Genomic DNA, 26,602 nt, shown 5'->3' on the forward strand with positions numbered 1-26,602 from the left:
TGGCCTGTTTGTATAATGGTTTCAGGATGTATTTCCTTTATCCAGGATACAAAATCCTCTCATAGGTTGGTGTCTCCAAAGTTCTCCATCAAAAGGCGTAGATTCTGGTGGTGGTCCCAATCCTGCACATCCACAAGCTGCAATTTGATGTTTTTAAAAACGTTTTAAATCATTATTCCGTTCTTCATGCTGAGCTCCATTGCTTCATCAGTTGTTGTGGAAATGTTTGGGTATGAGGTCAGTGCTTGGAAGTGGCTGCAGCCTGGACTTGTGGTTCTCTGATGATCTGAAATGGAGGTGAAAACCAGTTGTCCAGAGTGCTACTTCATGATCTTCTGATTCTACAGTTTGTGCAAGTCTTCATTTTGGAGCAAGTTAGGCTATTCTTGCTTCTGGGGAAGGAAGGAACAGCAGATCAAAACACCATATTGTCTTAGTCACATAACTGCCCCCACTTTGTTATTTTGTAGTAGACTCTGTGTAAGCCACACTGGAAAATTTTGTTTGCATTTATCTTTATTAATGTATAAATAGAAGTGAAATTAATGTGATCATTGGGTGATTGTGCAGTGGGCTTAACAAGAGTGCCGATCATAGTGAGGCCATTTTGATCACAGGAATTGTGCTCTCTCTCATAGTGACTATTTGGGTCTTGTGAGGTAAGAGTGGCTGGCAGTGTTATGAGGAGATACGAAATGAAATCAGTGTGAAGAAAAATGGTGGCTAGCTTATTCTGTCCGCTCTGTCCTTCAGAATGAGTAATTGCTGCACTTTACAAGACAGGGCCAAGTGAGAGAAAACAGTATTTTTCTTTCTAGCTCTCAAGTAGCTTCACTTGTCCTTAACCTGTCTGCCACTTTAAAACTAATCTCTTACGTCTTAGGTCTCACACTAATTGATTCCCCAACCTCACTGTTATTCTTTTAAAGCATTATTCCACAATATGATTCATTGCCCTTACATTTCCTTCACCTGAACCCTCAACAACCCTTCCTTGTTACATCCTACAACCCACACATCAGATCGGAAATCTATTAAAATGGTATTTAATGGTAGTTTTGAAAAAGGTTTCTCTCAATAATTCTGCTTCTAAGTTTGTTCTGAGATAAAATTTCTAGTAAGAGCTTTTGATACTTTGACTCCTCTGTGTAGAAACAGTAATAAGAGTCTGCTGTGCATCGTATATTAGAATGTAGAATCTTTTTGATCCTGTGATCCATCCCCTGCTTTCAAGGAACAAATCTATGGGGTGAGTGAAATCATGTGGTGTATGAGTTGAAATAGAGTTACAAGCTTGACTGACCAAACCCAAAGAGTGCTCACTAATGGTTCCTCATCATCCTGGAAAAAAAAGTGACAAGAGGGGTGTTGTAGCATTCTGTCTGGGCCCATTGTTGTTCAACATATTTATAAATGATTTGGATGAAGGAATTGAGGGGGATGCTTATCAAATTTGCAGATGACACCAGACTGGGATTCTAGCTAATGCTGCAGAAGATGGAATCAGAATTCAAAGCAACCTTAACAGAGTGGAGAACTGGGCCCCAACTAACAAAATGAATTTCAGTAGGGACAAATGTAAGGTTCTCTATGTAGACAGGAAGAACCAGCTGCACAAATATAAGATGGGGAATGCCTGACCTATCAGTAGTACATGTGAAAAGGATCTAGAAGTCTTAGTAGACTACAAGCTTATCATGAGTCAAGGGTGTGATGCAGCAGAAAAAATAACCTTTAAACTTTTAATATTAAAGTCAAACTGAAGTTCATAAATGGGATAATGTGTAGTATCTATTGCGGAGGAGTGTATCCTTAGGAGTATCTAGAGAGGAATATATCTTCAGGCAAAATTATTCTTCCTGTTCATTACTATAAAGTACAAAATCATTAAATGTATAGCATAATGCTCTGAAATGTTAATCTAGGCCAGTCCTCTGCCACTCTGTTAAAAATACCTTCTAATTACATTAAGTGAAAACATATTGTAATAACTCTTGTTGAAAGCTGAACCAGTAAATACCATAAATCTCATGGCTAATCATATTTTTTTTAATTCTGTTCTGAATGGAACATGTGAAAGATATTTCACTATAAAGGGGATACAATTAGAGAGACTTGGTGGCTCAAAGGATTAGTCATAGGATATTGAATATTTTACATTTAGATTGCTAGGAAACTTCCAATATATAGCTTGCTGTTTAATAACATCTCGTTAGTGTTTCATGGCAGTTCAGTACCCCCATTTGATATGAACAGGTAACACTCATGAATTCATTTTGTGCCATGTCTTAATAATTTTAATATCTGTAGTCATGATGCACACATGTAAAACAGAGAACCATGAAGACTCCTTATGTGTATTTTCAGGGGAAATGCAGTGTTTTTAAGTTCCAGGTTATCTAGATCAAGGAATTCCCTCCTTGGTTTTGTTTGTTTGTTTGGTGGTGGTTTTCTAGAGGGAGAAGAATTTAATTATCTTTTCTCCCATTTTCAGTCTGAAATAGTGTCGCCCAATGTATGTTCACTGCTTCAAAACTTGGTTGTCAAAAGATACTTATAAAAAAAGAAGGTTATATATGCATTTCTTCTTTTGACCAATACATCCTATTGTCCACTGTCCATTTTACCTATAGCAAAATGCATCAAAGTGACTATGCTTTGATGCTAACACATATTATAAAAGCAATTTCTTCATTTTGTAGCTGCACATATACTACATGTACTTCCATGAGTTTAGAAGAAAGCACCAAATACATGCTGAATACAGCATATATTTTATCACATTGGGCAGATTTCAGAAATGTGGTGAGCCAATTTGATGATGCTAAGTTGTTGTTGTTGTTTTGAAAGGTACAAATAATACAAATCTACATCCTCATAGGATTTGTGTAAACCAGTGTTCTAGGAAACTCACACTAGTTTCTCCACAATATGATGAGCTTTCTGCTTCAGCTTTTTTTCTTTTACTCTTTTAAAAGATCCTATGGTGACATCAGTGATCTGTGTGGCAAGCTAGAATACATTAATAGCTCCCTGCATTTATAGCTCCCTCCACAAGGCAGCTGTATTGTGAGCACTGTCCTATTAATACTCAAAGTCTGGTTAATTCTCTGTTGACAGGCTTGGTGAGCCACATTAAGGAGTAGATTTATTAAATACTCTGAAGAGCAAATCATTTTAGAGTGCTATTTTTAAAACTTCAGAAGTAGAAGAAATGCATTTGCTCTGTGCCATTCTGAAGCTTGATTTGCTTTATTTATTGATGCACTTAGATTAATGTATTGAGGTCACAGGCAATACTTTTCATATAGCATTGTGGGTTGTAAAATGAAAATTTAGTAGAAGGCTATTAAAAGTAGGTGGTGAATGATTAATGCCTTAGAGCTTGCTTTTGCATGGTATATATTTGAACAAATCCTGAAGTCCATGGCCACCACTACAGTTTTAGTCTGCAGCATGAAAGTCTGTTTTTTTCCTGTCCGATTCTATGTTATCAGTGTTGCTGTATCATGAACAATTATGCCCGTTTATGCTATGACAGTTCCAAAGCAATAATGGGGGTGCTGGGGAAAGAGCAGATATTGCTGTGTCATGTTACTGATTACCAATATGATGTTTGAGATTGCATTGTTCTCTTTGAAATAACGTGCTTGTGTGTACTTCCCATAGGCATCTTGTTGGTCACTGGGGGAAGAGATTGCTGTACTAGATGGGCCAATGGCCTGATGCAGAAGGCTCTTTTTATGTTTTTATGTACTTGTGAGGAGTTTGGTAAGGTTTAGAACAATGGTATGTAGAGACGGACAGTTAACCCTTATGCTTTTCATAATTCTGTTCAGTCTGTAGATGTTCAGAACTTCTTAGGTGAAACTGAAAAAGCATTGTAGGTTGCTCATCTCATAGGTCACATAAAGCTTGTTGATATCTGCATCTTCTCAAAACAGTGCTAAGTACTGTATGTTATGACTTACTCAGCTACTCTACATTTCCCAATCTCTTTTCAAGCACAGTGGTTTTTTCCTCCTTATGATTGCCAAAATCATACCCTAACTTAGCAGTAATTATAAGCACCTTGTGATAATCTCATTTGATTCCATCAAGGCTGCTCTAGTATTTGCTGAATCTATAGTTGCTCTTTTGGGTATAGCATGTCCAAATCAACACTGCTTTGGTCTGGTTTAAAATCATGGAAATGGCCAGGGGTCTGATGGACCAAGGAACCTTGGTCAATGTGGTTCTCCTGTGCCCCTGTCTTCCATTTCCCCATCCTGTACAACTGAAGAATGATAGAGCCCTTAAATTGTCTAGGGAAGGCCTAGAAGGAACTTGTGCACAATTTGCATAAAACCACTGCAATTTACAATTCTCCCCAAAGGTCCCCCCCAATTTGTCAAATGGAAAAGGCGGGCTGTAAAACAGGATCATTAAATAGACGGGATCCATTATCCAAGCACAATTAACATTGTTTTGATTCTGAATATTCAAAAGAGTTTCAACAACACAAAATAATTTTCAAAGTGATCTTACATTCATCTTATTGTGGTAATTAGCACTTTGGGTGATATTGCAATAAAAATGTTAATGGTTGAAAGTGGATAACATATTAAGGCAGATGTAGTTTATGCTGTGAACAACTATGACAATGTTTTACACTCTCTTTTAAATTGATGTATAATCCCTGTGTGAGTGCTAAGAATTCAACAGCTGTCTCTCTAGAAATGTTATATTCCTGTGTTTAACCCCTTCTTTGCTAAAGCAAGCATTGCTGTTAAATGTCTACTAAAAAATAAAACCATGAACAGGGTGGTGATAGATACAATGACTACTGCAATCAACACAAGATAATATAACCAAGGCAACTATCTGTAAACAAACAATAAACATCCATAAAATGGCAAAATTAGTTTCTTTACAAAATTGGTTTGATCTTAAACAATTGTAAAGAGTTCACTTGTGATATACCAGTGGTTCAGTACTTGGACGTCCTGGTAATCAGAAGTATTGTCGCTAAAGAGCTTAGTCGCTGAGCTGTCAGAATCAATTGTAACAGAATTGCACCGAATTAACAAGTAGAATAAGGAAAATTAAAAATACATTGAGAATGCATAACTAAGGCATACCTTTGTAGTAAATAATATACGAGAGAAGACAGTATGCAAATGACTTAAAGTAGGGGTATATCTACAAGAATAAAGGTGAAACAATAGTTGGTCTAATCACACATACATAGTTAATACCTCCAGTCCCACTAATACAAAAAATCTCTATAGAAACTTACCTGTCCCCTTGATTGCAAATGTCTGCTAAAAGCACAAGCTGTACATTTTCCTAAATAAGCAGTGGACAAAAAGGGGATCCACACCCACCAATAAAACCCTCAGAAACCTTGAAAGTGAAAGGAGACAGCTTTCACAGCAAGAAAAATATTAGTCTCTATATGTATTTTTGTGTTTTTATATTTTAAACCGCCCTGTGATCCTCGGATGAAGAGTGGTATAGAAATTTAATTACTACTAGTAATAGTTACTATGTACAAGCAGAATCTATAAACTCAAAATATGAACCTGTGCACATTGTCTCTGATGGGGCACTTCAAGTGGTTCCCCATGCCCCAGAGTTTCAATTGGTCTTTTCTAGGGGCCAAGCCATTCCTGTGGAACTCCTGGGCCAGTAAAGACTGAGCAGGAATCATCCTGCATACTTTAAGACATCTCCCAAAAGCTGACTTACTCAGACAGGCCTTTGAAATATGAATTTATTTTTCCCCCTTTACATGCTACAAGACTGATCCACATTTCTCTCTTCCACGGTTGCAATTCATGAAAATTTTGAACATTTGAGTTGGCCCTGAGAGAGTGTATGTTTACATTTAAACCATATATAAAATACATTGTGTCACTAAAACTGATGATATTTTATACTTTTAAATTTCCATTAGTTTTGACTTTTTTTCATATGGTTGTACTGTATATGTACTGTATATGTACTGTATATGTATATGTATATGGAGAAATATATGATATAGGAATAGTTGTTGGGGTTTTGTAAAGAACTGGATGCTATTACTTTACCTAGCTAAATAATTAATAGAAACACCATGTTGCTGAATTCTGTTTTCCCACTTGCTCTTCTCAGAACAGGGGAAAGAAAGCAGCCAGATGGAATTTACATTAACAAGGGTGGTTGTTGGGAAGAAATGGCTAAATGTAAACATGCTTAAGCAGGCTCACAGAAATACAACTTTTCATGGAAAGAATAAAACGCAAGAGACGTTAAATAATTGTGCATTTTCTTGGCCATGGCAACGGAAGGATGAAATTAGACAGAACTTTTCCAAATGCACCTAAAATGGAAAAAGCATTTGATGATGAAATTCTTTATCTCTCTGAACTTATAAGGCTGGTTCAAATATTTGAATGGACTCTCCTCATGGTATTGTGTCAAGAAATGTGTGTCTGAAGAGCTGCACCTCAAAGGAACTGGCAGTCATTTCTCTGCCACTGCAACAGCAGCTGATAGACCATCCTGCTAGGGCATTATTTCACATAATCCTGTACCCTGGACAAGGGACTTGGGTCCCTGGAAGGAGCAACTGTTCAACCATCTATCTGGATTAGGCTTGTTATCACTGAGTTGGTGCTCTTTGTCTTCTACACTGAGAAGAAGAAGAGATATGTGCATTAGCTCATCTTACATATATATTAGTATTATTTCCCTATTGCGTTGTTTTGACCTCAGCCCTTCTAAAGGACCTTGTACAATGCATATTTTCATCTTTCATGATGATTCTTAATATATTTGGGGTGATAATATCCTCATTATTTATTTATTTATTTATTTATCAACCATCATTTATGTCTATGTATTTATTTATTATCATTTATTATTTAATCATCTTTTATTATCTATTAGCCAGCCTTGAGCAGGTTGCAACAATTGAAAACAGTTAACACAAATTACAGTGTAGAGTAGCATAGTAAAGAAACAGTTTCTTTCCATTCTAGTTCCAGTACAGTGTGATTTTCAGCCTGTTTCAAATGAAACACAGGTGGTCTGAATAACTTTTAAAGGGTTGACAGTGCAGGATTTCAGTAAGATAGAAAATGTATTTATTTTATATGTAGAATCACAATTCTTTGATTCCGCATAACATCTCTGAAGGGACAATTATTGTCTACCAAACTTACTTTAGGAAGATTAAAGCTTCCCAAAGACCATTGACCTATTAAACTGCAAACATTCTAGAGGATTTTGACATGTCTGCATGGTACTAAGAAGTAGCAGATAATAGCTCACTATGAGATTTTAACTTTTTACCTATTAAATTCAAAGGCGCACTCCTAATTCACTATGGTTAAGTGAACATTTTTTCCTTCTTTGAAGGTGAGGAAAGGGGGGGAAAGCAGCAGCCATAATTATGCATTCTCTTAGAAGCATATTCTCTGTGAATATTTCAAATGTGATACCTGTAAATGTATAAGGCTGCTAAATGAGGGGTTTTAAATCTGACCAAGTCCACGCAGAACTGCTAGAGATAATTGGGATCAAATTATTGGGAGGAAGATAGGGGGTCGTTAATGAAGTCAACAAATCCAAATCATGCCCCGGTAGCTTTTCAAAACAGTAGCCAAGGGAACAATAATAAAAAGCTAGAGGACCTGACAATCCCCTTCTCTGCTCAGATCCCTGTAATTTAAAAAAATGGTTGGAAAAATACCGTCACCACTGCTCAAATATATATTTTTGGAAGAGCCATGACGGCATGCCAGTACAGCTTCATCAGTTACTTGGACTTCAAAAACATTTGACAAAGGACCTTCCTGAAGATTTCTAAGGTAACAGTCATTGGATAAGAGAAGACGACAAGTCAACAGCTTTAGTGTTGGACCCAGACCAGGATTCAAATCCCCACTGGGACAGTCACCAATTCTTAGCCTAGTCCACACCACTGAGTTGTTATGAGGATAATATGGGGGGGGGGGAGGCACAAATGGCACCTTGAACTCTTCGGAGCAAAGGTAGGATATAAATGCAGTAATAAATTGGTTAATTATCAGGAAATAGAAAAATAAGGACTGAAAAGAGAGAGAGAGATTAATCTCATATTTTTCCCTTAACAGAGCTTTTTAATGAGAGATACCTGAATTTGCTCTCTCCTGCATCCGTCTAACAAATGAGACTATGATATAATTTAATTTTACATCATTATCAGTTATTTAAAACCCAGATTGTTTCCTTAGCAATGTCAGATTTGCTTCTGTTTCCAGTGTAGATACTAAGCATACTAAGCTTCCTGTTAAACACTCTTGGACTGGAGAGGTCAAAAGATTGTGTCTATCTCAAGTCCTCTGCATGATTTATAAAAAGAAAACAAACTGGGCAAATATAGGTTCACTTTCATTCATCTAATTTATTTGTGGGCATGCATTTCATTCTGATCTCTATGGGTAAGATCCAGCATCATTTCAGTGAACATGATGTGACATAAAGCAGTAAGCTTTCATTACCATATGTTTTGTTTGCTTTACTGGACATTTTAGGAAGAGGAGAGGAGAGAATGTGCAGAGCTGTTTTTATCAATAAGCACCCATCTTTCATAGTGGCTACTTCTATCCTTAAACTTTGGTTTACAGCTTAACCCTGAAACCTGTGTTTAGAAATATAAGATTATTTTATTCTTGTTCATTCTCGGGCTGTAATTGTTTGCTTTTCTTCTCCCCTGAAAGATAAAGAAAAACAACAAGAAACAAAACTCTCTCTCCCAAGAGTCTGAGTTGAGTTCTTCTTATCTGGGATTATTATTTTTTAGCCTTTCCAGTGAGTTCATTCATAACTCCTTTTTACTGTAAAATGCACATCTCCTTTGGAAGCTTTTTAAGCACTATTGCCTATTGTGAGCCAGTTGACTCTTGCCTTATAAATAAAGCAGCTCAAAAGACACATCAAAAACTATCTGATATATTATTAGACTTTAAAGATAGTGCTGAAGCAGTGACATTCATGAATGTAATGATCCCTCTGGGCCAAATCCTCTTTCCCTTATCTTTTCTTTTTCAGCTCGATTGGTATCAAATAGGATCTGAATTCTAATAAGGATTCCTCCAGTTCTGCATGAAGAAGTGTTCACTAAAGCAAAATTCACTTCCTATCAATGATTAAATATAATGGATTCTAGCAGATTTCTTACACAACCCCAACAGGGGCAGGTATTCTGACTTTCTAATTCACATTATTATAGTAAAGATACTGGCTATTGTTGTTTATGAGGATAATCTCACAAGAGATACCTACAATGGAGGAAATCCATTCTGCCTCCACAGCCTAATTAAGACACAAGATGATATACGTATTTGGGATGAACCAGACCAACAACTTTATTAAGGCAAATGCCTGCAATAAGAAATCAACTGTTTCTCCTCTGTTTGAAACCACCAAGTTACTATTATTTAAAATGAAGACTAGGGTAGCTCCATTCTGCCATAATTCTGGTTGGGATTGGGTGACTCCCACCCTGGCTCCATGCCTGAAATCAACAACCATATGTTCCTCTATTCACATCCATTGCTGCAGAAAGATTGAAGGAACTGGAAGTAAAACTGGGCAGGCCTGAAGTGGTCTTTCTACACTGCCCAGCCTGAAGTCCTTCTGCCCTGCCCAGCATTGAAGTGAGAAGAGAAATCACCCTCTCCAATCCTCATCCTCATTCCTCCAATAATGAAGAGCAGATTATTTTGCACCTGGTCATAGCGCTGGGCTGGGCAAAGGGATGGAGAAGAAGTGATTTCATGATGCTGGACCAGGGCCAGCCCACCCATGAGGCAAGATGAAGTGACCTCTTCAGGCAGCAGGATCCCCAGGGGCAGCAGATCCGAATGTAGTTATTCCTTCCCCTGCTTCTTCCTTAGGTACTTAACCCTTCTTCCCTGGTGAGGAGAGGCGTGCCATTTTGTGGTCTTGTGGTTCGCCTCAGGTGCCAAAAAGTATTGGGAGACCCTGTGCTGCACTGCACAAATAAGTTCGTCTCCAACCAAAACAGTACCTTGTGGAGAAGAAAATCACTTGTAGAATTCCAGGCACGACATTACCATAAAAGGGGGGGAGAGGAGGTGTGATTACAAACCATCTAATTAAAAGTACACAGAGGAAGGTAGCAATAGCTTTTGGGATTCAGTATAATAACACATTGAAAAGGGCATTATCTTGCTCTGGGAAACCCAGCCAAATTGTTGTTGTTGTTGTTGTTGTTGTTGTTGTTGTTGTTATGCTTTTTGGAGTGTTGCTTCTTCTCATTCTTGCCACCTTCACCAAGAAACAACATTGATGCCCCCTTCCTTCCCCCAAATTCATGTCCCTCAATGTTAGTTATTTTTGTGACACAAAAGGAAAGAGCATCGTCTACTTATCCATTCACTTTTACCAATGTACTATTACGGAATAATAAAGTGGATTGAAGCACTCTGAGTCAACAAATGTACTTTTTGTGGTTAGGCAAGTGATGTGGAAATGCACTGAAAAGTATGGGATGAACATCACAAGCAAATCAGGATGAATTATCATTGCTGTATAACTTCCCACCGAACAAATCAGCATGGATAATTAATAAAGCCTGGGCATAGGACTTGCCCACACTTGTGCTTGTCCCACCACTTTCCCCAGGAGAAACCTGCTCTTTACTGCTGAATCAGAGCAAATGTCAATCGAGTTTTCCACAGACTGATGTCTGCTCTGATTCAGCGGCAAAGCACTGGTTTCCCTGGGGAAGGGAGTGGGGCAAATGAAAAACTACCCAGATTTGTGGCAAGAAAGCATGGGGCAAGTGGAAAACTTAACAGACCATGCTTTCTAGGTGCTGGAAAAGCAAAGTGTGGACGAGCACATAGTCAAACCTCTGCCTAAGTTTTCTTCAAGAAAATCAGGATGAATGCTCAACAAAGATGTCTGGAGGAGCCTTATGATCATGTTGATTATGATTTTGTTATCTATGCAAAAATACTGTAACAAATGTCAGTGTGATCAAACTCATACTGCAGATGTGAGGCTGAGGCTTAGGGAGATTGAATTACCAAGTGCATTCAAGGCAGAAAGAAGGACTTCCTGATATACAGGGTTTGAGGACTTATTTGACACACTATGGAAACAAGTAAATTGTGCCCTATCATGATAAAAGTATTGGGAGGTATTAAAGTGGGGACTGGGAGACAATAAACTTGCTTTGTACTATAGCTAGCTTTCATATTCAGTTTTCATTTTCAATAAAAATGTTCAGGCTTTAAAATGTTGTTGTAGGTGATGGGGTTTACGAAATCCCGTAGTAAACAGCCTCTGTTTCCACCTATCTTGTCATTCTAAAGACCAGAAGATGACATGATGGTAAGAATACTGTCACTGAATAAAAGGGTTCAGTATGACAGGACTCGCGGAAATAAGGTTAGATGTGCAAAGCACTCTTGTACCAGCTATTGTTAACATAAAAATAAGTTTATTGGCCCCAGGGCTCATTTTAAGCTTGTAACTCTCTAAATTAGAGCTGTAAAAGTGATTGAATTTTTGTCCTTCAGTGGCTTAGAACAGGTGGCTGTGATTATTATTCCATTCAGAATCTCTGCTTTGGTTTAAGATATTCTGATGCATGGTTTGGATAATGTAATATTTATTTTGACAAATCCCTTTGCTCCCAACATACAATACTTGAGATTTAAGTAGATAGCTACCATCTTTCAGCATAAATATTGTGTTTTACTTTGCATGTGAAGGTCAGCATTTTCAATTCTGAAGCCTCAAAAGGAGGAAGCAGTTTCCCAATAATTAGGTGTTCTCATAGTATGACACACTTTCATTGTGGTAAACAACATTTATCTTGTCAGATAACAGGTGTCCAATATCATGCAAATGTATTAAGCCTTTATAACAAAATAAGTGCCATTTCACTAGAATGAAAAATGGCATTGAAGAAGGAAAAAATATGATATTATAGATGGGGGAAATATTCAAAGCACACAAAAACTGGAACTAAGAACACTGGAATTGTATGGAATTGTGAACACTGTTATTTAATACTACCATATTCATTTTCTTACAACTACTGTCAAACAAGAAGGAAATGCAATTGTGAAAGGTTCATGCGTAAAATAATTTTAAGGTTCAGGATTGACAACAATAGTTCTTCACACAGTGAACCATTATACAGACAACTCCCCACTTACATGGGGGTTACATTCCGGACCCCCCGCACACAGAAGTGAAAATCGTGTAAGTGGGGAACACCCTCTAAACACCCATTAAATGCCCTCTCTGCCACTCTCTCTACAATCCAGGTCAAAAATGCTGTACCAAAAAATATCTACAACTGGAATTGAAGCTCTGGGGCTGGAAGGAGGCTGGAGGGTGTATGGGAAAGTGACTGCTGATGCTGCATTACCATGGACATCAGCTGTTAGGCACGGAGGCTGAGCAGCCTAAGACAAAGCCCCACTGTGCCTCCAGTCTCTTCTCCACCCTCATTGTTGTCCTCTTCGGAGGGTCTCCCTGTGAGCCACAAGGACTTTCCAGCTCTTTCCCTCCATTTCCTGGTATGAATTAAATTATTTAATGATTTTCTGGCACCGTGCGTATACGTGGTCACACACAAGTCAATTATGCATAAGTGGGAGGGAAGGGATGCCTGTACTATAGCAGGCACATCCAACAGGTTGATCATGATGTACCGGTAGATCACTGAACGTCTGTGATAGATCACTGGTAGTTCCCTGGCTCCCCCCAAAGAAGCTCAACAAGTTTGACCTGAACCCCCCAAAACAGGGCTCTCCTACCTAAAAAGAACTCAACAATTTTGACTTAAACCCCCCAAAAGGGGGTAGATCACTGCCGGTCTTTAACACTGTGAGTAGATCGCAGTCTCTTGGGAGTCGGCCACCCCTGTACTATATAATTCACTACTGCAAGCTGTAGTTATAGCCAATAACTTTGGTGACTTAGAAAATTCCCAGAAAATGAATGAATGTTTCAAAGCAAGTTGGGGAGAATTCCCCACTGGGGCAACTCCAGAAATAAATAAATAAACTTCCTAAAAGCTCCCCTGCTCCCCAAAAACCCAGCCCATGTGAACTTGGCATGCTTTGTAGCTACAAAATGCTGGCTGACCATTAGGTAGACAGGAGGGGAGAAAATGATGGGAAATAAAAGCCAGGACTAGAGGGAGGCCTAAACAGGGTCACTCCACACTGAAGCAATTGGTTGTGGGTTGTTCTTTCTAGTTAAATATCCATTAAGTGGGGTTTCATGTGTGCTATTACAGAATATACATTTTTTGTGGGGACAATCATTACAATCCACGTGTAAAACATCTTTCAGGAAACATAGCTAAAAGGGGTGTAGTTACAGCATTTCTCTAGCCTATTTAAAGGCTGAAACTGAATTCTGCTACAGTTGCTAAACATTATCAGCAATCTCCTACAGTATCTGATCTGTATTTGATTACAACCAATGGCAGCTAAAACTAGGCCAGGGATAAAAGAATAGTTAACTGTTCCTGAATAATTAAGCAGGTTTCTGTGTGACAACAAGATGTCTTGTGTAAAATATGCATTCATTTACTATGTATTAGTGGTGCCTATCTTGCTGGCCTTATTAATTATTTATTAAAGTTTACAAAAATTGCCTGTTCAAAGCTTTGAGAAGTGTTCTTTTCTTTTTAACAAACATTTAGAACTTATTTCTCAGCTGAAATCAATGAGAATGAACTTTTATTAGAGCAGGAAATTTTGCATAAACACACTTGGAGAACATATATTCAGCATATATTCTAAAAATGTAGATCTTTTTGCAATTTGCATAGGAGTGCTTATCTATTCACACTACATTGCTTTCAGTGGAATGTACACTTGAAAAAGCATCTGAGCGTAAATTTTCTTGAAAACTGTTGACATCATTCATTTTTTCCTTCCTTTACTCCCACAGTTCAAGACAGCATACATGGTTCCCATTACTTTATCCTCACAACAACCCTATGAGCCACATTAGGTTGAGAGATGGAAAGTCACAAGTTGAACTCTGTGCCTGAATGGGGAGTTGCTTCTCCCCTACTCTACTTCAACACTCTGACCACTACACAATACTTGCTCTCAGTGCATAGTATGTCTGAGTACATGTGCCAATATGTTACATTAGTTGAAAACAATGCAATTCAGATAGCCTGCCTCCTGTGGGTCTCATTCTCTGGTATTTGACTTGGAAAATCTGTGATTAAGGACAGATTTTCTATGAAACCAGTTTCTTTTTCTGTGGTCCTTTAAGCGATGAGACAGTAGCTCTCTGTTTCGCTTAAAAACAGATGTTGTTGAACTACAAGTGTCATCATGCTGGCTGGAGCTGATGGGAAGTCCAACATCTGGAGGGCCTATAGGTTCTTCATCACTGGTTTAAAAGATTGGCCACGGCCTGGTAGACTGCCACATCCTCTTGCTTGGCAGCTCTGGAAGCTTGGAATATTGTTGCCACCTGACAGTGACTCATCTTGTTTTGTGGCTCTATAGTACCAGGAAGACAAACTAGCTGGCAGCTCAACCTTGAGAGCTCACAATATAGCTGTTGCCATATTATCTGACAGGTCCACAGGGCCAACAAGAAAGAGAACTTGGCAAGGCTCTGTGGATTTTGCTCAGTTTACCTACAGTTCCTTCCCCCTCCTTTAAGCTATGAAGGGTCAGTTCTCTTTGACGCTTATAGGGTATGGAGAATTTATAATTATATGATTTATATGAAGATTCTGTTGAGGACTTTCATAGAGTGGATATAAGATATCAGACACCCTAAATTCCATTAAAATATATCATATACACAAGACTGCAGTATCAGGTTTACTTTGAGCAAAGTCATGCCAAGGGTCAGTCCCAGGATAAGAAACATGTGAAAAAATAATAAAAGTGTACCTGTGTGTGGGCAGATATCATCTGTTACCAATGTGTAACCTCAAACACTCAATTTATCTGGTATTAGAGAGCAGAATTTATTGACCCAAAAGTTTTCACATGTAGGAATGAGTTCCCATAGTTATCATATTAAGAAGTAACTGCTGGTAGTTTTACACATGCATGTTCTGGAATCTGTATGCCAAAAATGTATCCTGTCACCTGCGGCATATAGTTAAAAGAATAAGTGGGAACGCTGCTGTTCATAGTTTTCAATTAAGTAAAATATTATCATGACACAGAAGGCTTTCTATCTTATGCATAAAGAAACCTACAGATCTTACATCCTCCAAGCTTAGACAGAAAGAGAGTAGGTGACTAGAAAAGCAGCTTATGTGGCTGTTTGTGGTTATTTGAACACAGCTTTCTACACTTGAATGCTTCTGGAGGTATGATACCGTGTGTTTAATTCAGGCATATGCTCATTATGCCTGTAATAAGAGAGTTGCTCTTGATAAAGCTCTCTATGAGATTATCACATTTCTCAAACTCTTCCAAATAAACAGAAGAAGTAGGTTAAAAGAGAACAGAAGTTGAATATAAAGATCAGAGTTGACAGCAGTGAGGTAGATTAACAAAGACGAAAGGAAACAGAATTCTAATCCCTTGGGGACTGGGAACATAAGAGGAGACTGTTGTTACTCAAGGACCAGTGAAACTGCTGTAAATTAGGTATTCATTGCGTGAGCCCAGTAGATATCAAAGAACATAAGGAGTGGTACCTCAGGGTATTCACTTTCTCTTCGCTTCCCTGGAAATCTGCCACGTTGCAACATTATTTCTAGGAGATAAACTTGTAGGTGAAGTTACCATTACCGGAAGAGTTCAGTGCAGTCTACTAGCACATTTCCTGTTTAACCGGGACAGCTGCCTAGTCTGTTGAAACCTCAGACATAATTTAGATTCTGTTAGGGACTGGGCTGGCTTTTGAACACTTCATTGTTTTTCAGTGCTCTGAAAATGGCTTATTAACCCAACTGCAAAGCAGGGTAGGGGTGGGGATATCAAGTAGCCACCTGGTCAATTTTATTTTAGCAACTCATTCCAAAGCATTGAAATAAAAGTATTTTTAATGGACAAGACTAGTATTTCTTTCTCTCTGTATTTTGTTTATTTTAAAGGGATAGGTGAAACAAATAAATCCATAATGATAGCAATTTCCATAATTCTTAAAACTGTTAATCAAACCAACTTTACTTGATTTAATGGAATTTGATCATCAGCTTCTAAAGAACTAACTCTGAAAAGCATTTTGTGTGTGTGTGTGTCTTTTCTGATTTGTAGCATATCTGAAGAAAGAAGCTACTGCCACTGTTGTGCTTGGTGTAATTTGTGTAAATATCAAACACCACCCAACCCCTGTTCAGTTGTTCTGCAGCAGTGAGCGAGGAGCTTTCTTGAATGTGCCAAGCTAGCCCTGCGCCTTATGTGTTAATATGTGCATAGCCTTAATTTGAAGGGGGTCTACAATATACAGATGGGCACACATAGGGCTGTCTCCATGGAGCTTTTGCCCTCACATGAAAAATCCTACATAATCACACATCTCCCATGGATCATGGCTGGCATGTCATAGGCATCTAAGGTGTAAGTCTAGGCAGGAACATATTAGAACATGGTCAAACTGACTCAGCAGATCTCTAAAATTAGGATCTACCAAGTTGTTCTTAGCTCAGAGCAATGGGGGAGACAGGAAAACAATTTGGTGGGGGAGGGACCAAGAAGGGTTTTGTGCATTTATTTGACATTTGTATGCTAGTCCATCGCATGAAGCTTTCTTGTGTTGACAACTCGTATTCCAGTGGTTGCAGATATGTTAGTTTCTAAGAATTATACTGCCCTGTGTAACCAAAGGTTAATATAATTAATATAATTCATTAATTTTCCTTGCAGATTTTCAGAAGGTGTTGGTTGGTTTTCAAGAAAGCCTCAAGTAAAGGACCCAGAAGGCTAGAAAAATTTCCAGATGAAAAGGCAGCATATTTCAGAAATTTTCACAAGGTAGGTCATAATTATTTGCATAAATGTGTAGTGTAAGCTACTGGGGAGAAAACTATTACAGAGAATATTTTCATTCTCTGCTTTTGAAGCTGTTGAAGTTGACAGCAACATTTCATGATGCTGTCATTATAGGCTCAGACTAGAGCCATCTTTCCAAATTAAGAACCAGATTCCAGTTCTTTGGGGTTTTTTAATGTTCATTTTTGTTATCATTGTGAAGAATAGGATTCTTTTTGTTTTAGTAATTACCTAAAAATCAAATGAAGCCTGAACAGAAGGTGTCAATGTCTAAATGCCTGATGCCGTATCTTTAATAATAACAACAACAATAAAAGATTGACGGACTGACATAGGGATGCTTGAGATTGCAAGGATTTTGAAGACTTAAATGTGTAGCAGTCACTTTGCTACAGTTTAGGCTTTGGACAGTGATTCTCTTACATCTGCAACTCAATACATGATTATATGTTATTTCAATGGAACCTATCCTTTCACTCATACTTCAACAAAGCAACTATAATTGATTCAACCTTTTGTGCAGCAATCTTGAGGATGTGTCTCTTGATAGCTGTTTACTGATACAAAAGAAGACTGGGGCTCTTCCAGGACTTCTTTGTTCAGAGTTGTAGCGAAGTAACTTTCTGCAAGAGCCAAGATATGCAAACAGCTTTCGGTGGACTGAGACACTTCAAATTATAGGCAGGATATTGAAAGTTTGAATATCTCCATCTGATTAAGGTCACTGTGTATGTAAGTTAAGGTAAGTTCATATAAGTTCATATGTTGTGGGAAAGGTTAGAACCCATCTCACCGACATGCATATTTTCTATATATAGCATTAAAAAATATATACAGGGAGCATTCAAGTGCATAGGGAGGGGAATGTGGCCCTTGGGACTCACCCAGGCAGGATATATCCCCCACTAGCTCTGTTTCATACTTTTTGGGTATTTTTGCCTGGCTGGAATGTGTCCTTGAACTGTGCTGATGCTGCTTAGTTGCCTGGATAGAAGGTGGAGGGGTATGTGCGTGTGCGTGTATTCGTGTGTGTGTGTGTGTGTAAACTAGTCTACTGTACAAACAGTGCTATTTTTCTAGAAAAGGTGCTGGGACTCACTATGAAAGCCTACCTTGTTATCTTATAATGGCAATGGCACCCGTCAAATTCCAACTGGAAAAAGCACTGTGTACAAAAGTAAAAAAATGTGTTCTTGCCTCTCTCACTTTGCCTCTTGCTCTGTCCACCACTGTCAGTGGGCCTGAGCACAAGACAGGTAAAGCTGTGCCTGCAAAAAGACAGATGGTACACAAGATTTGGATCCCATGCCAGCAGGGGCCCCAGACTCTTAACTTTCAGCTGAAAAGAAAGCTAAGCCAATTTGACATTTCAAAAGAAAGTTATAAAACAAAACATAGGAATAACTCTATAGACTTTGGCACTCGGCAGGCAGCACCATAGCTAAGGAATTTTGCTGTAAATATCAGGACTATGAAACATTGTAGAGCAGGCTGCTTTTCTGGCTTTCTTTATGAATGGCATTACGTAAGAACAAAAGAAAGGTTTTCTGAATCAGGCCACTCTCCCCTCCTGCAGTTTTCAGCAACTGGTATTCAGAAGCCTCTGGCTGAGGAACTTAGTCATTGTGGCCAGTAGCCACTGATAGCTTACTCACAAGAAACAGATGTAAAGCAAGCTGGTGTAGGTTAAACCAGCATAACATTAAACCAGATCCAAGCTCCGTTCTGTAGTGGTGGGACTACTGCTCGGTGAGCCAGTTTAAGCCTGGTAGAGTAAAACAAGAGTAGTCTAAGCCAGATGTCCTCCATTTTACAATTGTGCAGCTGGTTCTTATATTTGTCCCTATTGAAATTATTTTTGTTAGTTTTTGCCCAGTTCTCCAATCTGTTAAGGTCATCTTGAATCCTGATTCCATGATCAGGAGTATCATTGGCTACCCCTCCCAGTTTGCTGTGATCTGCAAATTTGATGAGCATCTCCTCAATGCCTTTATCATATATAAATATGTTGAACAAGACCTGTGCTTTGTGTTTTCTATACTGGTAAATAAATATTTTAAGATTATAACACTATGCCTGGGCAGCACCATCAAACAGTTATGTTTTACTGGTGTTGTAAAGATGTTTTCTTGGGTGCTCAAGGCAGAAACAAAGTCATAAATCAATACAATTGTAAGAATATGTCAGATTTGTTGAAAGTCTTAAATAACTTGTATCAAACAATATAGTGATTTTGAGTTGTGTACACAGAGAGAGACTGCTTTTGACAAATGATTACTGGAATTAACAGAATTTACAGGTCCTACTATCCAGAACCTATATCTAGTGTGGAAACTCAATGGACATATAAAAGGCCTGAGAGAAAAATAATGGCCTATGACTAATTCTGTATGCTGAAATGAGTTTTGGACTTGTAATTTCTCAAATAGTAAGATACACACCTCATACCTTGTCAGGGAACTAACATCGGAGCTAGAGGCGGAGGGAAGGCTCTCAAATGATGCTGGAGAAGGGCCCAGCAGGGAGAGAGGCAGCTCCGCAGATGGGGAAGCAAATCAGCGCTACACCAGGGATAAGGAGGGGCTGATGGGGGAATCGGCGAGAGGGCTCCAGGACTCTTCACCGGACACCAGCGGGGAGAGCACTGGTCCCCCGCTACCCACGCCCACCCTGTGCAGAAGACTTCCGCGCAGAGAGAGTAGGAGGAGACTGGGTGTCAAACAACTTTTATGTTGGAAAAGATTTAAGAAACGCCCACTGACGGATTCTGCTAGCGACTGAGGCAGCCACGAAGTGAAGGGCTGCCCAGACTGAAAGGTTTAGCAAGGCAACAAAGCCTGGAGAGGCGGCAACTTACGCACGAGCAACCCATACTCATTACATACCTATATAGCAAACCTCTCCTGAAACCGTTGGATATTTCAACAGCAGGTATAGGGATCTATATGGTAAAAAAAAATCCACTGGGGTTACATGATTCTTTGCCCATGCCTAAATTAACTCATAATCCTGAGGCACATAATTCTGTTGCACTGATGCCATAATAGAAAGCAAGTAAGGGAGCAGTCCTGTAGCAAGATCTGCCCGGATGAATGTGATTAGGATCCATTGGATCTTCAGCTAAACTAGGAGATTCCCAGTGCAGTTGGGCTATGCCGGTGTAACTCCCTATTATCTACTTTGCCAGAGATCCTCATTCTGGTTGGCTTAGTGAAGCCTAGCAGATTTTAAGGTGGTATAAGTCCTGAAAAAGGAGCATGGTGGGAGCATGATGAGAATGTGACAGGGTGATTTAGGATGGATTCTAAACCTGGTCAGCATGGTGACATGATCTGGGAACCCAGCGTAAAGTTAGTTAGAGATAGATGATAGATAGATGGATAGATAGATGGATAGATAGATGGATAGATAGATAGATAGATAAGATAAGATAGATGAGAGAGAGTATAAACATACAACAAAAACAGTTCAAAATCCAAAAATCGAGATTACTCTGAATCTCATCCCAATCCCTTCCATGGGTCCTAATGATAATATTTACAACTGCATATCAATACTTATCCAGATTTTTATCCTTCTAAATTGTCCATACTTTGTGTTAGTTTACAAGTGTGGTTAAAATCCTGCTAGTGTTTTAACTTGCTTACAGTGGTCTCGTAGATAAATTATAAACTTTTCCCAATCTTGTCTTCTTTATTTGTGAGCTTCCCAGTTAATTTTGCCATTTCAGCAGTCCATCAAAGTGGTTTGCCATTCTTCTCTGGTCAGGCTTGTCCCTTCCTTCCATCTCTGGGCATATGGCTGTTGTCGCATACATAAACAGTCTTTTCTGATCCTTTGGTATCTCGGTACCTATAATTCTTAATAAGAAAGCTTCTGGGGGTTTTTTTAACAAAAGTTATTTTAAACATTTTTTCATTTCATTATATATCATCGCCCATAAATTTTCAATTACTTTACACATCCACCACATCTTTTTCTTTAGATTTCCAGTAAGTATTTGTACTTGTTCTATACATCTTTGCTAACTTAACATGAGTCAAATAGCACCGGTATATCATTTTCATATAATTTTCTTTCAGTGAACAACATGCCATGAATTTCAAATCTGTTTTCCATAGCCTCTCCCAGTCTGCCATTTGTATATTATGTCCCAAGACTTTTGCCTGATGTATCATCACTGATTTGACCTGTTTGTCTTATATATGCCATTCCAGGAGCAAACTATACATTTTCGACAATAATTTTATTTTGTTTTCTAAAGCATCTATTTGAAATCTTGATAACTCATAACTAAAACCTATTTTTTTTATCTGTCTTAAAAATATCATTTAATTGATGATACTGTAACCAGTCTGTTACCAGTTCTCTTATCTCTTCAAAGTATTTTAATTTTACCTAATTATCTACTTCAGTTAACAGCCAGTGTTAACAGTCAGGGAACCCAGTGTAAATTAGGCCATCTAAAAGGGTGGTGAAACTCAAACCCTATTTAAAGGCTTGTTTTCCCTCAGCCGGACTTCGTTTAGGCTGGCTCCAGTCAACAGTAATCCTGTTCCAGAATTTAGATATGGTGTACTTTAGCCTGCCTTAACTTAAATTTAGCACAAGCTTTTTGTTTATAGGATTATCCTGCCAATGTACCAGTCTTTTTATGGGCACTTTCAAGGTTGATAAAACATTTGATATGTTGACTAAAAAAAAAGATACTTGCAGGAAAAATAAAAATAAACATTTATTATGACAAATTTTCTAAAATCTATTCATATTTTTGTTTTAGTTTGTTGCAGAGAGAAATTTAAAATGCAAATCATTTGCAGATGGAAAAAGTTATTAAAAATGCATTAGGCTTGAAAATGGATCTGTACACACTCATAACATATTCAAAACAAATTCATCCCTTATGACAATTAAACTAAAAGAATTTTCACATCATCAACCAATAAATCTCACTTAATTTGAAAGCAGGTGAAAAAAGAGACAATTGAAATGACTTGTACTAAAGCAGCGACCGAGCTACCTCAAAGCATCAAGCATATTTAACTCTTTCTGGTTGCATTTTTCAGATTACATGCTTCATTTTTAGCTTTTGTCCCAGCAGGTCTTGAACTGTTTTAGTGTAACTAATGTATGAGGAAGACAACCACAGGGACTGCAGGAGCATAGGAAGCTCTTTTGGGAGATTCTAAATCATGGGTAGGCAGACTAAGGCCCCAGGGCCGGATCCAGCCCAATTGCCTTCTAAATCGGGCCCACGGATGGTCCAGGAATCAGCCTGTTTTTACATGAGTAGAATGTGTGCTTTTATTTAAAATGCTGAGTTATTTGAGGGGCATAGGAATTCATTCATTTCCCCCCCAAAAAATATAGTCTGCCCCCCCACAAGTGGACTGGCCCCCTGCTGAAAAAGTTTGCTGACCCTTGTTCTAAATGAACCTGGTTCATGTGAACCCGTGCATACATATGGAAGCTATATTTGTGGCTGTTGCACTGCGTACAATTAACTGCAGCTTAAAAAAATAATACTGTGGCTGCATGTATAGCATAGCTGTCTCATGTCCTGAACTGGTGCATTGTGTGACATCAGTGGCAGATCTTGGGGTCTCAAATTTCAGCAGCACCCTCCGCCTCTCACATGCCATTCTAAATCATAGTGGTGACATCCCCAAGGCTCTGCACGCAATGCATCCAGACCATTTGCTCTCTCCTAAATCCGCCTCTGATGGCATCATAAGAACCATCTTTCTCGGACTTCCGGGTTGGCGCCTGTCAGGGCTGCCTCAAGTCTCAGCTCACAAAAGACCAACGCCTTTCTTTTCTTATATACAAAAGTGTTTATTGCAGTTCATTGTTTGCTTCAGATCCGAGGCGCGCAGCCCTACGTCTGCTAGGCTTAGACCGCTGAAGTCCCTTCTGAATCTGTCCCTGCCCTGCACCAGTTTAAGAGGCTTGCGCTGCTCCACCTCTTTCTCTCTTTCCTTTTCCGCAGGGTCTTTCTGCCCGCTGGGGTTTCGCCCCTCCTGGATTCCTCCGACGCGGAATCAGACTGCTCTTGCCCCCTCCTGCGGGCTTTGGGACCTGGCCCCTCCTCCGGGCTCCCTGTACTTCCGCGCGCCTCTACATTTGAACTTGGCGCGTGCCCCCAACCTCTAACTTTCCTTTTGACAGCTACGCTACTCCCTTCACTACTCCCCTCCCCTTCCGGGAGGGTGGCTTGCTCCGACCTCCCTCCTTTCTCTACTGCCGGAGCCGCCTCCCCTGATACACTGGAACCTCCACCCCCTTCGCTGCACTCTGGCGGGGAGGCTGGTCCTGACGCCCAGCTGCCACTTTGGGATCCCCCGCTGGCCCCCTGCTCCTGACAAGTCCCCCCTGGGGCTCCCCTGGCCTTGACCACCGGCGCCCCCTTCTGGGAATCCTCTGATTCGCTAGAAAGACTCATGGAATCTCTAGAGTCATTGTCATCCTCTTCCTCGCTGTCCCGGGATTCATCCCCATCGCTCTCCATCTCCTGCCTACCCTGTGCCTCTGTCCCTGAACCCCTGACAGCGCCATTGGTAATGGCGGATTCCCTCTGATTTTCTGAGGGACCAGCTCCGCGGGATCGGGTCTGTACCGCTGCGGCGAAGCGGGGACCCTTCAAAAATCACAGGCGGGTGAAGCCTGTGAACGTGGGACTCGGCGGGCATCTTTTGCGCCCCCCCCAATCTGCGAAGGAACTCGTTTACGGGCTCCGGAGCGAAATGGGGTGAGCGGTGCGGTGCTGAGAGTTGTCTGCTTCTTCCGCGGAGTGAAGCCGCACAGCCGTTATCGGAGAGCGCTGACTTTTTCCTGGGACAATTCGATTTCAAAAGCAACTACCCGTGAGTAGGACAAAATTGGATTTAAAGGGAGAAAAACAACTAATTCGGCACCGAAGCGGGGAGGTATAAACAGGAAGTCCGCCTTCCGTTTCTTGTAAACAGATCAAAGCAAAGAGACTGTAAGTGGAAACTTTGAAAGACGTTTGAAAAAAGACGCAAATCCTAACCTCTGAAAAGCGATCTCCCCTCCGGATTGCAGGAGAGGAGGGGGGAAAGGTTTGAACTGTATATATCTGCAAAAAAAGAGAGGAAAGGAAAGCTAAAATCCACCGCTTAGAGCCTGGGAATGGACTGCCTTAGGACAAGGAATGCCGTTCTGTGAAAAGCACTATTGGCAAATAGAGTACTTTTGACAGCTAACTCTGCAAGAGAGATACAGTGTTTCTGGACTTCTCCTGGTTTTAAAGTAACTGATTAAGTGCAATTGAAACTGTTGTTTTTTTGTGAATTGGGGGATTTATAAGGACTATTTTCTTCTTAAAGTTACAAGCTTTGACTGTTACTGTGTCCCCCTAGAGGAGGTTTGACATTGCTACAATAACAACTGGGCCAGGGGAATTTTCCATTTCAAAACAAATTTCAGCTGTGGGACTGACCTTGGACTTTTATTAGAGTGTTATGGCAGATGGAAGAGGGAAGTTAGAGTTGATTCAGGAAAAAACTACCAGGTCTGGCAGATCCTTTCGTACAGATACTGGGTCGCAGCGAAGAGCTTCAACATCTGGTCCTTCTGGACCATCTGGATTATCAGGGGCTGCACCCCTACAAGTTAAACCAAAAGGAATGTCGTCTGAAGATGTTTTAGCTTTGGCACTAGGAAAAATTAATGAATCTTTGGAAAATTTAAGTAAACAAGTAGCTGAAACAAATAAACAAGTAGCTGAAGCATCAGTTAAAATTGACCAAAATACTACAAGTATTAATAATTTGGGACAGGAGGTGAACACCAATACAGAGACTATTGAGAAATTGTTACAGGAATCTGCTTTGACCCGAAAGACAGCTGAAGAAGCAAAGGACATAGCAACTGCTACTGAAGAGAAGATACCACCGATATATAGACAACTTGAGGACCACGGGTTGACGTTGTCTATGATCGAATTGAAGGAGAAACAAACGAATTTGAGAATCAGGGCTGTACCTGAACTTGAGAAAGATAATTTGATTGACTTTCTTACGCAGGAATTTGCAGATTTCTGGCAACAGGATTTGGGGAAGGAAGAATTTAAGATATTGAGCGCATTTAGGCTTGGAAGAGGAGGAAAGAAGAACAAGGTGAGAGACTGTTTGATTACCCTTCGAACAAAAGAGGAGAGAGACCAAATCTTGAATCTGCATTTCCGAAAGACTTTGGAAATACATGAGTCAAGCGTGGAGATATTTAAGGACATTCCAAAACATCTTTTGGACTTAAGATCTAACTACGGAGATTTGGTTGCCCTGCTGAGAAGCAATAGAATCATCTTCAGGTGGGAATTTTCCCAAAGCCTGTCCTTTAAATATAAAGGAAGAAAGATAAAAATAAGATCAGTCGATGACAAAGATAGATTCTTGAAAGACCACGGAGAAGACTTACAGAAAGAAGTGGAATCTGGAGAAGAGCCAAAAGCACTGGAAAGAGGAATATTAGATATAGCAAACTTATCCTTTGGATTGCATGGTTCAGAGAAAGTGATACCACCGACAGAACAAGAACAAACACTTGGTGCAGTTGGAGGTAAAGCAAAGTAATAACATCATGGCTCTGCAACTATTAAGTTAGAATTGTAATGGCCTCAATTCTCCTCAGAAAAGGAAAAGTGTTTTTCATTTATTAAAAAAGGAACAATTGGACTTGATTTGCCTTCAGGAAACACATGTGATAAGGCTACATAGGAAAGTATTGATTAATAAGAGATTGGGACAGGAGTTTATTTCATCTGACAAAGTTAAAAAAAGAGGAGTAGTGATCTATGCAAAGGAGAGACTATCACCGAAATTTATTTTTAAAGACGACCAAGGAAGATTTGTGGCAATTGAAATTCAAATACAAGGAGAGAAATTTTTGATAGTAGGAGTTTATGCACTGAACGAGGGGAAATCTGAATTCTTTAAAAAGTTGCATGAGACCTTAATGGACTATTTGGATTACAATCTGATTTTGATGGGGGACATGAATGGAGTAGTTTCTACAAACATGGACAAGGCACAAAGACAGGTAGTCACCAAGGATGGTAGACTACTGAAAACATTTTTTGAGATGACAGACAACTTGGACTTAGTTGACATTTGGAGAACAAAGAATCCCTTGGGAAGAGAGGGAACTTTCTTTTCTGAAGCCAAGATGACATGGACTAGAATCGACCAGATATGGGTAACTAGAGGAATGGCACCAAAGATAAAGAAAGCGGAAATGTGTCCAAAAACCTGCTCCGACCATAATGCTGTAAGGATGGAGATGAAACTAATATCAACTGGCTCCTTCAGATGGAGGATGAATGACACCTTATTTAGAGATGAAGAGGTGATTAAGAAGGCCCAAAAAACTCTGAGAGACTATTTTGAGAGAAATATGAACACTAATGTTGAAAAAAGAGTAATCTGGGACGCAAGCAAGGCGGTTATGAGAGGGTTCCTGATACAACAGAATGCAATAAAGAAGAGAAGCCAAAATGAGAAGAAAGATAAAATTTTGGAGAAAATAAAAGAAAGTGAGAAGAAATTGAGAGCAAAACCAAAGTCGCAGGAGATTTTGAGAGAAATAAAGTTATATCA

The 26,602-nt window shown here is 39.5% G+C and overlaps 1 protein-coding gene and 1 long non-coding RNA gene across 2 annotated transcripts in view; both read left to right on the forward strand.

Annotated features, from left to right (window-relative positions):
• LOC308481711 overlaps window positions 1-26,602 on the forward strand; it is a 490,911-nt gene that overhangs the window by 227,306 nt on the left and 237,003 nt on the right. The gene's annotated exons all lie outside the window — the stretch shown is intronic.
• DOK6 (docking protein 6) overlaps window positions 1-26,602 on the forward strand; it is a 189,573-nt gene that overhangs the window by 57,423 nt on the left and 105,548 nt on the right. Inside the window, exon 2 of the mRNA XM_081014274.1 lies at window positions 16,860-16,967. Within this exon, the coding sequence (XP_080870400.1) occupies window positions 16,860-16,967 (108 nt within the window). The remainder of the gene's footprint in view (window positions 1-16,859; window positions 16,968-26,602) is intronic.

Source organism: Podarcis pityusensis (assembly GCF_964106645.2).
Source record: "Podarcis pityusensis genome assembly, chromosome: 7".
Lineage (NCBI taxonomy): Eukaryota > Metazoa > Chordata > Lepidosauria > Squamata > Lacertidae > Podarcis > Podarcis pityusensis.